This window comes from Phoca vitulina, unplaced genomic scaffold (assembly GCF_004348235.1).
Source record: "Phoca vitulina isolate PV1807 unplaced genomic scaffold, GSC_HSeal_1.0 scaffold30, whole genome shotgun sequence".
NCBI classification, from domain to species: Eukaryota; Metazoa; Chordata; class Mammalia; order Carnivora; family Phocidae; genus Phoca; species Phoca vitulina.
This window is the reverse complement of record NW_022589733.1, coordinates 17459775-17474843: the sequence shown is the minus strand read 5'-3', so window position 1 is coordinate 17474843 and position 15069 is coordinate 17459775. Positions and strand designations below refer to the sequence as shown.

The following is a 15069-nucleotide window of genomic DNA, read 5'->3' as shown; positions in this document are numbered from 1 at the left end:
TTAGATCAGCATTCGTTGTTTACATTATTATCGTTATGCAAATATTACTGACAGCTGAGCCTTGAGATTTACCATACTTGTTGTCTATGAATCATTTTATTTTCCCTGCGGTTAATAAATATATATGAATTTTTGCTTAGTTCTTTAGGCATTTATCCCTAACTTATGTCAAAACTTTCCTGAAACTATGTATTTCTTTTTCTGTATATTCAACACATTAATTTCATCTTGAAGAAGTCTCAGAGCCTCTGGCTGCTCCAGTCTGGGCTGGGTGACTCCTAGCCCTGCTGCACTGGGGCCTCTGTCCCCTCACCCTTGGATTCTCACCACCTCTCTCTAGGCTGCATCCACCCTTTCCTGGATCCCGTGTCTTTTGTTTCCTTGGTTTAAATCCTTGTTCTGGTGATGTCCTCCAGCAGCTGCCTGAGAAAAGGACAAAGGGAGTCTCTACATGTCTGAAAGAGACATCAACTCTCATACCTGATTGATACTCCAGACAGAACCAGATTTCGAGGTGAGGATCATTTTTCCTCAGGATGTGGAAGGGTTTGCTTCATTTCCTTGTAGCTCCCAAAGTTGCTGTAGAAAAGTCTGATGCCTTTCTGATTCCTGATCCTTTATTAAAGTGAAACCTGCTGTGTTCCTCTCTGTAACCTTGAGAATCTTCTCTTTGCCAGTCCCATGGGCCTGGGTGCAAGTCCCTGTTCATTCACTGTCCTGGGCACTGTCCAAAACTCATGTTTGGCTCTGGAAAATGTTATTGAATTATAATTTTATGGTTTCTTCCCTCCATTTTCTTGGTTTTAACTTTATGGAAGTCTTACTATTCTATTATTCTTTTGGACTATTCTTCTAATTTTCTTTTCTCTCATTTCCCATTTCTTCGTCTTTTGGCTCTACTTCCCATAAGATTTCCTTTTCTCTAATTCTTTTATTGAATTAAAAAAATTTTTTTTTGCTTTCATATTATTTGGCATCCAAGGAGATACACACACAGAGACACAGACACACACAAATACATAATTTTCAGTATGGTGCCCCTGCCCTCCACTGTGCCTAATGACCCACTCCTACATGGGCTTGGTGCTGCCTGTTCCAGAGCCCTCTGTCCTGTGATACAACCTAGGTTGTAGTTCAGCTTTTCCCTGTGCCAGTGTAGGGTTTAGCTTTCTTGGATCTGCTAAGTCAGTTACCACTTGCCCATTTGCTATCTGTTTCCAACACTTTGTTGCCCTTGTCTCCCATTCTTTGTCCCAGTGGTTTTATGCCCCCCACCCCAAATCCCCATCACTGTCATTTTACAGGGATTTTGGGAGACATCAGAAGCCAAAGCCTGCGTCCAACCTGTCTTTTTTACCTGGCAGTCTATCTCCAGATCCTAGTATATTTCTTAGCACACAGTAAGTGCCCAATATGGTTGGATAGAGTATTAGAGATCATTGTCTTTCCCATCTTTGGTAACCTAAAGGTGAAAGCCCTTTAAATGGCAATCTTTTTAGTTATGGTGTTTACTGCATCTCAGCTTGGAGTTCACCAGCCTATCTATCTACATTATATATTAGGCAATATTGTGTGGTGAAAAGTTGGAACCCAGGTTCTGCTCACCACGAAATTGTGTCGCTGGGGACAAGCTACTACCACTCTTGAGTCTTAATCTGCCCTTCTGTAAAATGGGAACGATAATACCTTCTTCAAGCGTCTTGCTCAGTGCCTAGAGCATGGGAAGTTCTCAATATTTCTGGTGTGTAAGAGTTCAGTACCAAAGCAACAATTCTTAGAAAGTCAGTGTTTTACTTGAGCTTAAAATTAGCCTTCACACTTGAATTGCAAATTGGTACCTAATTAATGCCCGTCAGAGCAAAAATCTGTGTTTAACCTGACTTGACGATTAGACAGAGATTGCAAAATCTTTTCAGCTGAGAGGGAACTAACGTTGCTTACCGAGGGTCTACAATGTGTTAGCGCCCCTCCACGGTCAGGCCGGTGGATCTAGAACTTTACATTGGGAGTTACAAATATTTATAATCGTGTCTGTTCTGCAGACCTCGTGCTGAGCGACCCCTCACTCATTCTTTCACTCCCGCCGCGCTCAGTCCCTGGCTTCAGTTCTGCTATGTTGCAAGGCGCCCAGGGTGGGAACCCAGACCCTTAGCCTCCTCTGATCCGACCCACCCTGGACCAAGCGCCGTTCGCAGCAGGGGGTCGCACAGCACATCTTGGTCTTCACCGGGAACTCTCCCAGGCTACCTGCAGAGGACCCCACTTTCTCCAGAGGAAAAACTAAGGCAGCACCCTGGGAAAGCAACCCTGTGTACTCTAGGTCCACTTTGACGCTCCCTCGGCCCTCATTCCTCTCTGCACTCACGACCCCCGCCCTGGTACGCGGGGATCGCAGGACTTGGGAGCGGGCCCCTCCGGCCCCTGCGCACAGGCAGGTGAGGGCGGGGTCCGGGGAGACGGCGCCCCGCCCTCCCGCCCCGCCCCCCGAGGCCCCGCCCCCCGAGGCCCCTAGGCGCGGGCCGCCGCCTCCGTCTCGCCCCAGCCGCGGAGCGCCGCCGAGAGGCCGGCGGGTGGGCACTCGCTCCGCCCCCTCCCGGCCCGCCGCGCCGGCTCCCGCCTCCTTCCCTCTCCGCCTGCTCCCGCCTCCCTCCCTTTCCGCTGCCGAGGCGGCGGGAGCCGAGCCCGAGCGGACCGAGCCGCGGCTGCAGCCGGGCGGCGGGCGCAGAGGAGGCGGCGGCGGCGGGGCGGGCCGCGGGCGGTCAGGCAGGCGGCGGCGGCGATGCGGCGGCCCCGCTGAGCCCGCCAGCTCCGGGCGCCGGGGGCCGGCCGCGCGAGGCGGCCCGGGTCGGGCGGCAGCATGCGGAGCGGCGAGGAGCTGGACGGCTTCGAGGGCGAGGCCTCGAGCACCTCCATGATCTCGGGCGCCAGCAGCCCGTACCAGCCCACCACCGAGCCGGTGAGCCAGCGCCGCGGGCTGGCCGGCCTGCGCTGCGACCCCGACTACCTGCGCGGCGCGCTCGGCTGCCTCAAGGTCGCCCAAGTGGTAGGTGCCGGGCGGGGCCCCAGGTGCGGGCGGGCGGCCTAGCCGGGCGCCTTCCCTCCCCGCTACCGCTTCGGGGGCGCAGGCCCTGCGGGCCGCCGCGGCGCACTCGCCTCCCGGGGCCAGACCCCAGCTGCTCGCGCCCCCTCTCCCTCGCGGGGTCCTGGGCCGCCCTCCCACCTTCCCTGGGGACCCTGCCCTCTCCAGCCCTGCAGCCTCAGCTGTGCGCCTCCTACCTGAACACCTGCCCCTCGGGCCTACCTGTTCACTCCCGCCTTCGCCGTCGCCAGCCTTTTTCATTATTGGGCTTGGTGGTCAGCGAAGCCCGGCGCGGAGGTCATGCTGTCCCCTGGGTGACTACTGGTCACAGCAATTTGTGGCAGGTTTTCGGGGCCCTCACAACCTCCACCTCCGCTGAAGGCCCTTCTCTGTCTGCTTCCACCACTGGGGACTGTGGCTTGATTTCCTCCTCCGCATGTGGCAGAGTGCAGGGCATAGGGTAGATACTCAATAAATGTGTTGAATGGAGGCATGTAGCTTAGATGCAGCGGGGGTGCCCAGATCTGCCCCCCAAAGTCTCCAGTTTATACCGCAGAGGTTTGATTCCCGCTAATTAACCTAGAAGACCCAACCAGCATCCCTGAATCCTCTGCCCCAGCTCGGTGGCTGGCATTGCCCAATTGGTACCCAGAGTTAAATCACTGGAGGAGGGCAGCCAGTGTTGGAGGCAACAGAAACAGAGAACTTTCTGTCAGACTTGTTGATAGTAGAGCTCATCTCAGAATTCTTCTTTTCAGCTTCCAGGGTATTCAGGGCAGGGGCCTGCCACCTCTGCCCCTCTTTTATGGTTTTGTAACAGGCCTCTCTGGGCAGTTGCTTAGCTCTCTTGTGGACAGGGCATGCTCCAGTTCAGGGAAAAAACGTGTCCCCATATTCCCTGTCACAGGTAGGCCTTCCTCTGAGGCCTGGCAGCAAAACTTTATAGCCTTCTCGGCCAGAGAAGCCATTTGCTTAGAGCTGCAATGTGTGTACATTGTTTCTTCCAGGCACTGGGCTTATGCTTAGTTGAGTACATAGATAAACATCCCTTGGGAATAATATAAAATGTGGACACCCTTTAAATGAAGGTCTCAGTGTTTGTAAATTGCAGAATCATAGACTATTTTCTCTCTCTCCAGCTTGTTCTGCTGATGGCCAGGGGATATTTTTGAAGGGCTCTAAAAAAGGCAAATGGAATAGGTTACCCCTATCTAGAATTTAAACTGACCTTATCCGGTAAGCTGGAATGTTCTCAGGGATATGTTGGTTCTGTAGTTAGGCATTGCTGTTAGCAAAGAGAATGGAGGAGGTGGGGGAGGGAGGAGGGTGGTGTATAACTGCCTTTTAAAAGAGGCAGCTAGCCAATGTTTGAGTACAGCACAGATAATCAGAAATGAGTAAAAAAGAACAGGGCGTGAACTTGGACCCAGGTGGAAAATAGGGCCTTGCTAAGTACCTTGCTTTGTTTATTCTGTGGACTTTTGAAAGTAAAGAGCACTAGCCACTCAAAGGATCTGGTAAAAGAATGAAAATCAGTAGTTTGTATAAAGTGCTGGTTGCCATCTCATCGCTGGGACTTTGTCACCTAAGGCCAGGAATGGAAGCCGCTGGTATTTGTCATTGCCTTTTGGTAAGATGCTGTTTTGTTGTAGAAATTTGCTTTTCATCTGGAAAAACTTGCGGGCCCAGCCCCTAAAATCTCGCGTAACTCTGCCATTTGTCTCATGTTTGAATTTAAACGGTAAGAGGATGTGTGGGTGAGTGAAAGCAAGGGACCTGCTTGAAGGGTACGGCAACTTGAAACAGTGTTCCATGTACTTGGCTTCTCAGCCTTGATATCAAGTCAGGGTTTTTTGGGGGCGGAACCCTCACAAAGCTCTGAGAGATTGGACTCTAGATTTAAACAAGAAGTCCTTGTGAAGATATTTTTAAGATGTTTACAAAGTTCAGAATCCCATCAGGAAATATGGATAAGTTATAATTCTTACCTTAGAGCTCGTATTACAGTTAACATATTGTTTTTGAGAAATATCTGACTTTTTCATTTTAGTTTTTTCATGGACATTTTTTGTGGTTTGTGGCCTCTTGCAACCTGTAGCGATCCTTGCTACTCCAAGTGTGGTCCATAGAACAGCACCATTACCAGCATCTGAGAGCTTGTTGGAAATGCAGACTTGGAGAGCCAACCCTAGACCTTCTGAATCATAATCTGCACTTTAACAGGATTCCCCCAGTGATTCACATGCACATTCAAGTTTCAGTCTTATTATTATTATTTTTTTAAGATTTTATTTATTTATTTGAGAGAAAGAGTGAGCAAGAGAGAGAGAGACAGCATGAGCAGGGGGAGAGGGAGAAGCAGGCTCCCTGCTGAGCAGGAACCAGATGTGGGGCTGGAACCCAGGACCTGAGGATCATGACCTGAGCAAAGGCAGACGCTTAACTGACTGAGCCACCCCCTGAACTTACCTTTCTATATCATTTTATTTATTGATTTATTTAAAAGATTTTATTTATGCATTTGAGAGAGAGAGAGAGTGCACAAGCAGACGGAGAGGCAGGGAAAGGGGGAGGCAGGCTCGACTCAGACACTTAACCGAATGAGCCACCCAGGCGCCCTTCTATATAATTTTTTTTTTTAGGCAAAGTATTAAAGCCTCACACAGGTGCTAGCAATCAGTTCTCTATCAGAACCATTATACTCAACCTCAAGGCTGAGGTTTTACTGTAAAACGAGCCTTTGCCTCCTAAAAGGATTAAGAGAATGAGGTGATGTATAAATTAGCACCTAGCATTTTAGGTGCTTAGTGTGTAATAAAAGATATCATTGCTGCTAATTAATATTTCCTGTCTTTAAAGAAACTTGGTGAAATTGCCATCCCCAAATTACAATTATATATTTGAATTAAAAATAGTTTACTTCCTAGTGATTTATTTGTTTTTTTTAAAGATTTATTTATTTATTTTAGAGAGTGAAAAAGAGAGCTAGTGCGGGGAAGAGGGAGAGAGAGAGGCAGACTCCCCGCTGAGCACAGAACCCTAAGCAATCTCAGGACCTTGAGATCATGACCTGAGCTGAAATCAACAGTCCTTCGCATAACCAACTGAGCCACCCAGGTGCCCCAACTTCCTAGTGATTTAAAAGTTAAATTGTTTGGGCTCCTGGGTAGCTCAGTCCGTTAAGCTTTTGCCTTCGGCTCAGGTCATGATCCCAGGGTCCTGGGATCGAGTCCTACGATGGGCTTCCTGCTCGTGCTCTCTCTCTCCCTCTCTCAAATAAATAAATAAAATCTTAAAAAAAAAAGTTAAATTGATATTTTAAATGAAATGTTTTTGATATTAAAACTAATCTGAAATATGAAAATTGATCAGTATTTTCATAGATTAAATTTTTTTTTAAAGATTTTATTTATTTATTTGACAGAGAGAGACACAGCGAGAGAGGGAACACAAGCAGGGGGAGTGGGAGAGGGAGAAGCAGGCTTCCCGCGGAGCAGGGAGCCTGATGCGGGTTTGATCCCAGGACCCCGGGATCATGACCTGAGCTGAAGGCAGACGCTTAGACTGAGCCACTCAGGCGCCCCCATAGATTAAAATTTTTTAAAAGGTTTTATTTACTTATTTACTTCAGAGAGAGAGAGAGCATGTAAGCATGAGCTGGGAGAGGGGCAGAGGGAGAGGGAGAAGCAGACTCCCCGCTGAGCAGGGAGCCCGACGTGGGGCTTGATCCAAGCACCCTGGGATCATGACCTGAGCCGAAGGCAGATGCTTAACCGAGCCATGCAGGCACCCCTATAAATTTTTAAAAATGAAACTTATACCTATCTCTTAGCTGGGAAGAATGTCTCATGGTTATATAAAACAATAAAAATGAACTTTTTTTTTGTGGAAAAAGACTTAGTTTCAACTATTGATTTTAATACTTTTTTTTTTTTTTAAGATTTTATTTATTTATTTGACAGAGAGAGACACAGCAAGAGAGGGAACATAAGCAGGGGGAGTGGGAGAGGGAGAAGCAGGCTTCCCTCTGAGCAGGGAGCCCGATGCGGGGCTCAATCCCAGGACCCTGGGATCATGACTTGAGCCGAAGGCAGACGAGCTGCTTAGCAGCTGAGCCACCCAGGCGCCCCAATACTTCCTTCCTTCTTGTGAATGTGGATTCTGTGAGTTCTTATTGGTTTTTAGCTTCCAGACATCAGTTAATGAAATAGTTAATGTAGGCCTTTTGCTTTTTCTCATCAGCTTGGTTGAAAGCATAGTTTTGCTCGTGGGTTGGGGTTGGGTGGTTGGGGAAGGCGTTCTGTCATTTATACCATGATTTAGGACAGGGTCAGAAGAGGACAGGCCCCAGTAGGCATTATTTAGTGAGAGCTTACTCTACTGTTGTTACCCCTAGGTTATGGATGAGGAAATTGAGGCACACAGGTTGTGTCTCATTCAAGGTCACATGGCTGGTGGGTGGTAGTGCTGGGATTTGAACCCTGTGGCAGTCTGGTTTCAGAGTGTGCTCTTTACTGCCTCCTGAACACGTCATTTTGAGTTGCACAGAGCAGGCGACCTTGAGTCCAAGGACATTTCTGTGGTTTTGGCCAGCCTGGTGATGGCTTGGGTGACCTTTGCATGCTTAAGAGACTTACAAGGGTTTCGATTTCTCAGTGGCCATTGTGCAGGTGCGCAGTTCCTGTGTGGGTCCTGCCCCTCACCCAACACGTCTGTCCACTTCCTCAGTGAGGGGATGGGCCTTCTCAAAAGTGCCAAGAGAGTCAGCATTTCACTTCTATTTTTTTTAGTAAAGATTTTGTTTATTTGAGAGAGAGAGAGAGGGAGCATGAGCATGGGGTCGGGGGGGGGTGCAGAGGGACAAGCAGACTCCCCGCTGAGCAGGGAGCCCGATGCGGGGCTCGATCCCAGGACCCTGGGATCGTGACCTGAGCCGAAGGCAGCCGCTTAACCGACCGAGCCACTCAGACGCCCCTAGTATTTCAGTTCTAAAAAGACCTCTCAGGAAGCTCTTTTGCCTCAGATTCTTTTCTTAAGCTTCTCCCATGCCTGATTGACTTTCTGACATTGCATTGTCGTTATTTTAGAACTCTTTATAACCAAGTTGATATGAGGTGTTTAAATTCAGATTTTAGTTCCGCTGATCTTGAAATCTCTTAAACCTATCCTTGTCTTGGCTTCTTCAATAGTGTAATATGGTTAGTAATGACCAAGCATTTTAGGAATTGTAAGAACTAAGAAGTCAATGTCTGAGGGGTGCCTGGGTGGCTCAGTCATTAAGTGTTTGTCTTCAGCTCAGGTCATGATCCCAGGGTCCTGGGATCGAGCCCCGCATCAGGCTCCCTGCTCTGCGGGAAGCCTGCTTCTCCCTCTTCTACTCCCCCTGCTTGTGTTCCCTCTCTCGCTGTGTCTCTCTCTGTCAAATAAATAAATAAAAATCTTTAAAAAAAAAAAAAAAGTCAATGTCTGATAGGTGCTTTCTTAGGTAATTCAAAGGCAAATATGAGTATTTACATTTCAGGGTTGAGTAATAACATTATCTTTTATTTGATGGAAACCTTGTCTGCTCTTTATCTCAAGCCAGTTGGGCAAAACCCCTCACCATTCCTGCTCTGTGCGGGGATGTGACAGGGCCTGTGGGTGAAGTAGTGGGTTTCACTGCAACGGGTTCTCAGATCTACCTTAAAGTGGCTCCTTGTAAAATAGTCTCATTTTCACTTAGGAAATTATTGTTATCTTTGGAAGTTGTTTTCATGGCCAAAGACTTAAAATCAAATTAATTCTAACAGAAAAGCAAAGTTAAAACCACTCTTAACTTTCTTGGTGTTCAAAATAATAAAATTATCATCCCAGACCTCAGGAGAGTGTAAGTACACATCCATTTTATAAAGCCAGACAAAGAGTTCAAGAAAAGAATACTATAAACCAATCGTTCTCATGAACACAGACTCAAAAATCCTCCACAAAATACTAGGAAATCAAATCCAGGGATATTATGTAGAAAGAATAGTACACCACCACCAATTGTGATTTATTCCAGGTATAAAAGACTGGTTCAGTTTTCCAAAATCAATAGATGTAATCCACCATATGACCAGCTTAAGTAACAACACATTATGTCAATGGTTGCAGAAGAAACATTTCACAGAATTCAACATTCATTCATTCAGGATAAATGCTGCCAGCAAACTAGGAAGAGAAGGGAACTTCCTCAATCCAAAAAAGACAATCTATCAAAAATCTACAGGGGCGCCTGGGTGGCTCAGTCGTTAAGAGTCTGCCCTCCACTCGGGGCATGATCCCAGGGTCCTGGGATCGAGCCCCGCATCGGGCTCCCTGCTCCAAGGGAAGCCTGCTTCTCCCTCTCCCACTCCCCCTGCTGTGTTCCCTCTCTCGCTGTGCCTCTCTCTGTCAAATAAATAAATAAAATAAAATAAAATAAATCTACAGCTAACATACTTAGTGGTGAAAATGAAAGTTTTCCCCCTGTGATGGGGAACAAAACAATGATCTCTACTCTCGCCGCTGATATCCAGCATTGTACTGGAAGTGCTGGCCAGTGCAGGAAAAATAAATGGAAGGCAGACAGACTGAAAAGAAAGAAAACTGTCCCTCTTTGCAGATGGCATGATTGTCTGTGTAGACAATCCCATGGGAATCTCTAGATAAAGCTCCTAGAACTAATAAGTGAGTTAGCACAGTTATAAAATACAAGGTCAAGACATAAAAATCAGTATTTCTATATCCTAACAATAAAAGCAATAAATCATTAGAAACAGGAAAAAACAAACAAAAAAACCCTGACAGTTACAATAGCTCTGAAAAGAATGGAATACTTAGGTATAAATCTAATGAAATATGTACAGGATCTGTACACTGAAAATTACAAAACACTGAAGAAAGAAATTAAAGACAACCTAAATAAGTGGACAGATATACTATGTTCATGGTTTAGAAGCCTCAGTATAGGGTTTTTTAAAAAAAGATTTTATTTATTTGACAGAGAGAGAGTGAGCACAAGTAGGGGGAGCAGCAGAGGGAGAGGGAGAAGCAGGCTCCTCGCCGAGTGGCCAGGACCCTGGGATCATGACCTGAGCCGAAGGCAGATGCTTAAGGCTTAACGACTGAGCCACCCACGTGCCCCACAGAAGACTCAGTATAGGTTTAATATTCTCCACAAATTGATCAGTAGGTTTAATACAATCCCAAAATCCCTGCAAGATTTTTTTAGAGAGAGACAAACTGATTCTAAATGTTTGGGTTTTTTTTAAAGGATTTTATTTTTTTAAGTAATCTCTACACCCAGTGTGGGACTCAAACCCATAGCCTCAAAATCAGGAGTAGCATACTCTACCAACCGAGCCAGCCAGGTGTCCCGATTCTAAAATTTGTGTGGAAAGTCAAATTAGCCAGGCAAACAGATGGTGAAGTTGGTGGGAGAGTATTTAGGGGTAGGGAGAACAACTTAACATCAAGTCACCTTTGTTAGGGGGTGGGGTGGGGTGGGGTGGGGTGGTGTGTGTGTGTGTGTGTGTGTGTGTGTGTGTGTTGGGGAGTGGGAAGATGGGGATGGGTTCTGAGAGTATGAGACGTTTGGCCAATTTCTTGTTCATTTCACGCCACAAGCGGGTCTCTTGACTTATAAATTAGGGTTGATGATAGTACTACATGCACCGATGAGCCTAGCATACAAAATCCTGAGCAAAGTGCCTCATATACAACGTGTTACAGACCTATTGGCACTATAGAATATCTCTAAAATGACACAAGTTGGGAAACCGGTGGCTGAGGGCCAGAGTGGAAGGGAGACTTAGTTTTACTGTATGACTTTTTATACTTTTTGAATTGTATGCCACATGCAAATATCTTCTATTAAAAAATTATTAAAACATTAGCCGTTAAAAGTTCTATCTTAACATACGTTAGCCTGAAAGCTAATGTATTGACCATAACCTTTAACTTACTTTTACCTACTTTGTAATTTGGAGGCCCTTGGGGAGCACGATTTAGACAATACAGAACTCCTGAGGAAACTAAAAGCTTAAACATTTTTTCAATAACTTTTCCTGTTTAAAAAACAACAACAAGCATTCTGCACGATAGTGGGCACTTGATTTATTTATTTGCTAAAGGCAAAATTTCTTTCATTTGAGAGGAATTTACCCTCATTCTATTAGTTAAAACATTATATGGGGTTATAACGTGCTATAGCATGGTGGCTATCGTTAATAATCCTGTGTTGCATATTTGAAAGTTGTAAGGGAGTAGATCTTAAAAGTTTTCATCATAAGAAAAAAAATTTATAGCTATGGATGATAACATATTAACTAGAGTTATTGTGATCATTTCCCAATATAAACAAATATCGAATCATTATGTCGTACACCTGAAACTAATGAATTGTTAAATGTCAATTATATTTCCATTTTTAAAAATTGTAACATAGGAAACGAGGAAAAAAGAAATCTCAGTATGACAGATGAAATGAAAAGATGTTTGGAGTTTTTCTCTTCCAGAGGCTCAATAAGATCATGGTTTCCAATTTTTTGCTATTAAGAAGAATACTCAGTAAATATCCTGCACTCTTATTTTGATTTACTATTTTTTGTTACATTTTAAGGAATGCTTTTACTAGATCAAAGGGCAGTATCATTAAATTTCTGAGCATTAAAAAAATTATGGACTTGGTCAGCATTTCTCTGCAATATGCCTGAAGGTCCCAGTTTATTCCAGTTCTCCAGTGTGCTTACCAGTGGGGAATGGTGAGCTCAGTAAGACCTTCTGGTTCCTCCAGAGCCACAGGGCAAAATCAATTCTTCCTTGATGGCCCTGGGGGAGGGCCTTTTTTCATAATTGGAGCACGGGAAGAGCCTTTCCCAGGTCATGGCCCTTCAGAGGACGCTTAGAGGAGTTAAGACGGGAGTGTACGTGCACGGCCCAATCCGTGATGCTTGTCCCTCCTGGTAAAACGGATGCCTTGCTTGGGTGCCTGGAGAGGCATATTTCCAGCCTAGAGGGAGTTCTGGAGATACCTGAGCTACAGCACATAGGTGGTCCGCCCCATAAAGGGCTGAGGTCTGTGGGGCCGCCGAGGCTGATTGTTTCGTACGGTGGTCCTGCTAGTTCCATGAGCTCCTGAAATAACCTGGGAATGCCAGCATTCTGGCCCTCCCCCCGCAGTGCTGTCACTGCCTCGTCTCCTCATTGCTGGAAGTAGCTTCAAATCCTTTTGTAGGATGACATCCGATTTCTCTGGAAAATCCAGTTGTTTATTAGAGAATAGCGCTGTAGTCAAAGGCCCGTGACTGTGATCACAGATTCTGAATTTTCCCAGATGGTCCCAATGTGCTGTGCTGTCTCATCAGACGATATATAAGTGCATCTGAAGTTAAAAAAAAATAAATTATGAAATATTCCAAGCGTTGCAATTATAGTGATTCATATAACAAGTACTCATGTACTGACAATGTGTCCTGATATTGTTGTTTGGAAAATAAGATTATCCCGGGGTCGGGGGCCAGGCGGTACATGTGCGCGAGAAGTAAAAAGCAGGGCGAGATGAGCTGGGATTTGGATTCATTAGCGAGGTGGGACTTCAGAGAGCCCAGGAGGAAGAAGGATAGACCGGGAGAGGTAGGGAATGAGAGAACAAGGCACCCCCGGACAAGGGGATGGCCTCAGCATCTTGTGTGGTGGCCGAAAGCCAACTTAAACTTTCAAAGCTCCGTTCAAAGTGGTCCAGGGCTGGGGAGCAGGCCTGCAGCTGGCTGGAGAAGGGACAGATGAGTGGAAGGGTACAGAATTTAGAAAGCAACACCTCCTTTGGGAAATCTTGTTTTATTTTTAAGCAGTTGAACTTCTCGATGGGGAAGATTTTTGTGTGAAAGATTCTCACTCGAGGTGGGGTCCAGTGTTCATCTCAGCGCCTCTCATGTGTGGTCTTGTCTCCAGACATTAAATGGTGGGGTCTGTCACTGGTTTTCAGAATGGGGTCCCCCTGGGACCCCTAGAGTTCATTAATGTAGAAATGGGAGATTGAGAGACTGTGGGGCTAGGTACTAATTACATTTCAAAAAGACTAATATAACTGCATTAAATAGTAATCAGGCCAATTTCTTTTTTGGCTGGGATTTTATGGTACTGATTATTTTTTGTTGATCAGAAGCTTTGATTGACATTTTGAGTAACAGACTCCTGCCTCAGAGTCTTCCCATTTGAGATTTATTCCTGCATCCTCCGCTCCCTGCCCCCTTCCCAAAAAATGTCACTTGGCTCTGTTCTCCAGCACTGTTGTTCTTCTGTTCTGCTCCAAAGAGACCTTCCCTGAGCACCCTGTGTAAAGTAGGACACCCCCTACCCCCACTCTTGATCCCCTCTCCCTGCTTAATTTTTCTTCATAGCTTGGACCACCCGACTAGAACTTCAGCTCTGTGAGAGTAGAGGTGTCGTGTGTTAAGTTTCGTGCTATATCCCCAGGGTCTCAAACAGTACCCGGCACGTAGTAAGGCCCTGGTCAGCCAGTTGAATATGCAGAGAGAAAAGGGAGTATTACTTAAGGTAGTTTTTAAGGTCAAACTATTTGAAAACATAGGATCTATGAGGGAAAAATAACCTACATTTGTGTACTTACAGATAAGCTTCTGGACTCAGTTCTGGGTGGAAAATATTGGGGAGAAAAGTATGGAAACAAAATGCCACTGTAATTCTTTTTTTTTTCTTTTTTTAAACTGTGAGTTTTAAAAGGGTATCTACTGCTACTAGGAAACAGAAGCTTTTGCTTAGAAGGCAGATTTTTGTAAAAGGAGGGGAAACCATAAGAGGCCTCGCCAAGCTTTTTGCTTAGGAAAGTAAGATGAAAACCAGGGATTCTCCGATTATTATCGAAGTTTTCTGCTTTCTGATTAACATGTCGATAGAGAGGATCGCTCAGGATCCGCCAAGCCAGCATCTTTTGAGAGCCCTCAGCACAGAAACTTAACATGTGTAAAGAAAAAGTCAACTAGGATTGAGGCTGGTCCTAGTGGTTGTCTTTATAAAGCTCTCTGATGAATATAAAAGAACAGCAGTTGCATGGGGCCCTGGGAAGGGAGGCCTCGATCTTCTGGAGGCTGGAGGGGGCTGTAGGAAATACTGAAACCCAGGATTTTGTCTCTGAGGATTTCAAATGACTGGTTAAGTTTGGGACTTATATGGGTTAATAAACACTTAAAATGTTGAGAGTTCAATCAGATGTGGATAGTTTTGGATGGCTTCTTTCTTACCACTACAATTTGATGACTGGCGCAGTGGAAGCCTTCATTTTTGTGGTTTCCCATTTATTCCAGCACAGCTATGAAAAACAGTTTAAGGCTAAAAGATTTTTGTGCCAATAAAAAAACCCAAAAAACAAAAAACCAACAACCCAAGCCCCAGGAACAATGGCGGTCCCAGCGGTAGTTGCCTCTTGAGCTTGCCTACTGTGTCTCCACCATTTTTGGGCCTAACCCTGTATATGTGTATGCTTTAAGAGTTGGCTGAATGACTTCAGAGTTAGATCAAGATCAGTAGCTAAATGGCAAAAGTGCTAACGTATTCTCCCCTTAAAAAAAAAAAATCTATATATGTGTTTGAAACCCTTGGCTGGGTCATCTGCTGTTCTGCATAAACAGGACAAAAGTCCTTGCCTCCGATGCGCTCATAGTCGGCTTGGGAGTGAGGGTTTGGTATGGGGTGGAAAAGCACACAAACCGTTCTCACCACCAGAGCCAAGGGCGCCCTCCTAGAGGCCGGGAACAGCTTGGCAAGGAGGCCCTTGTGGGAAACGGGCACTTCACGTGTTAGTGTTGAATAGCCAGTGGCTGGCTAGGGGTGGTGTGTCCTGTGGGGGAGAAATATACCAGGTGCTGGGAGCTGGGGGCAATCCCAGCAAAGGGGGGGGGGCAGGTAAGGAGGACAGGTAAGCCTGGGGGGGGCAGGTAAGGAGGACAGGTAAGCCTGGGGAGGCAGGTAAG

At 45.9% G+C, this 15069-nt stretch overlaps 1 protein-coding gene across 1 annotated transcript in view; it reads left to right on the top strand.

Annotated features, from left to right (window-relative positions):
* Positions 1-2785: 2785 nt before the first annotated feature.
* Positions 2786-15069, top strand: part of CMTM4 (CKLF like MARVEL transmembrane domain containing 4) — a 65886-nt gene continuing 53602 nt past the window's right edge. The window contains exon 1 of the mRNA XM_032424125.1: positions 2786-3043. Coding sequence (XP_032280016.1) covers positions 2858-3043 — 186 coding nt within the window. The 5' untranslated portion in view covers positions 2786-2857. The remainder of the gene's footprint in view (positions 3044-15069) is intronic.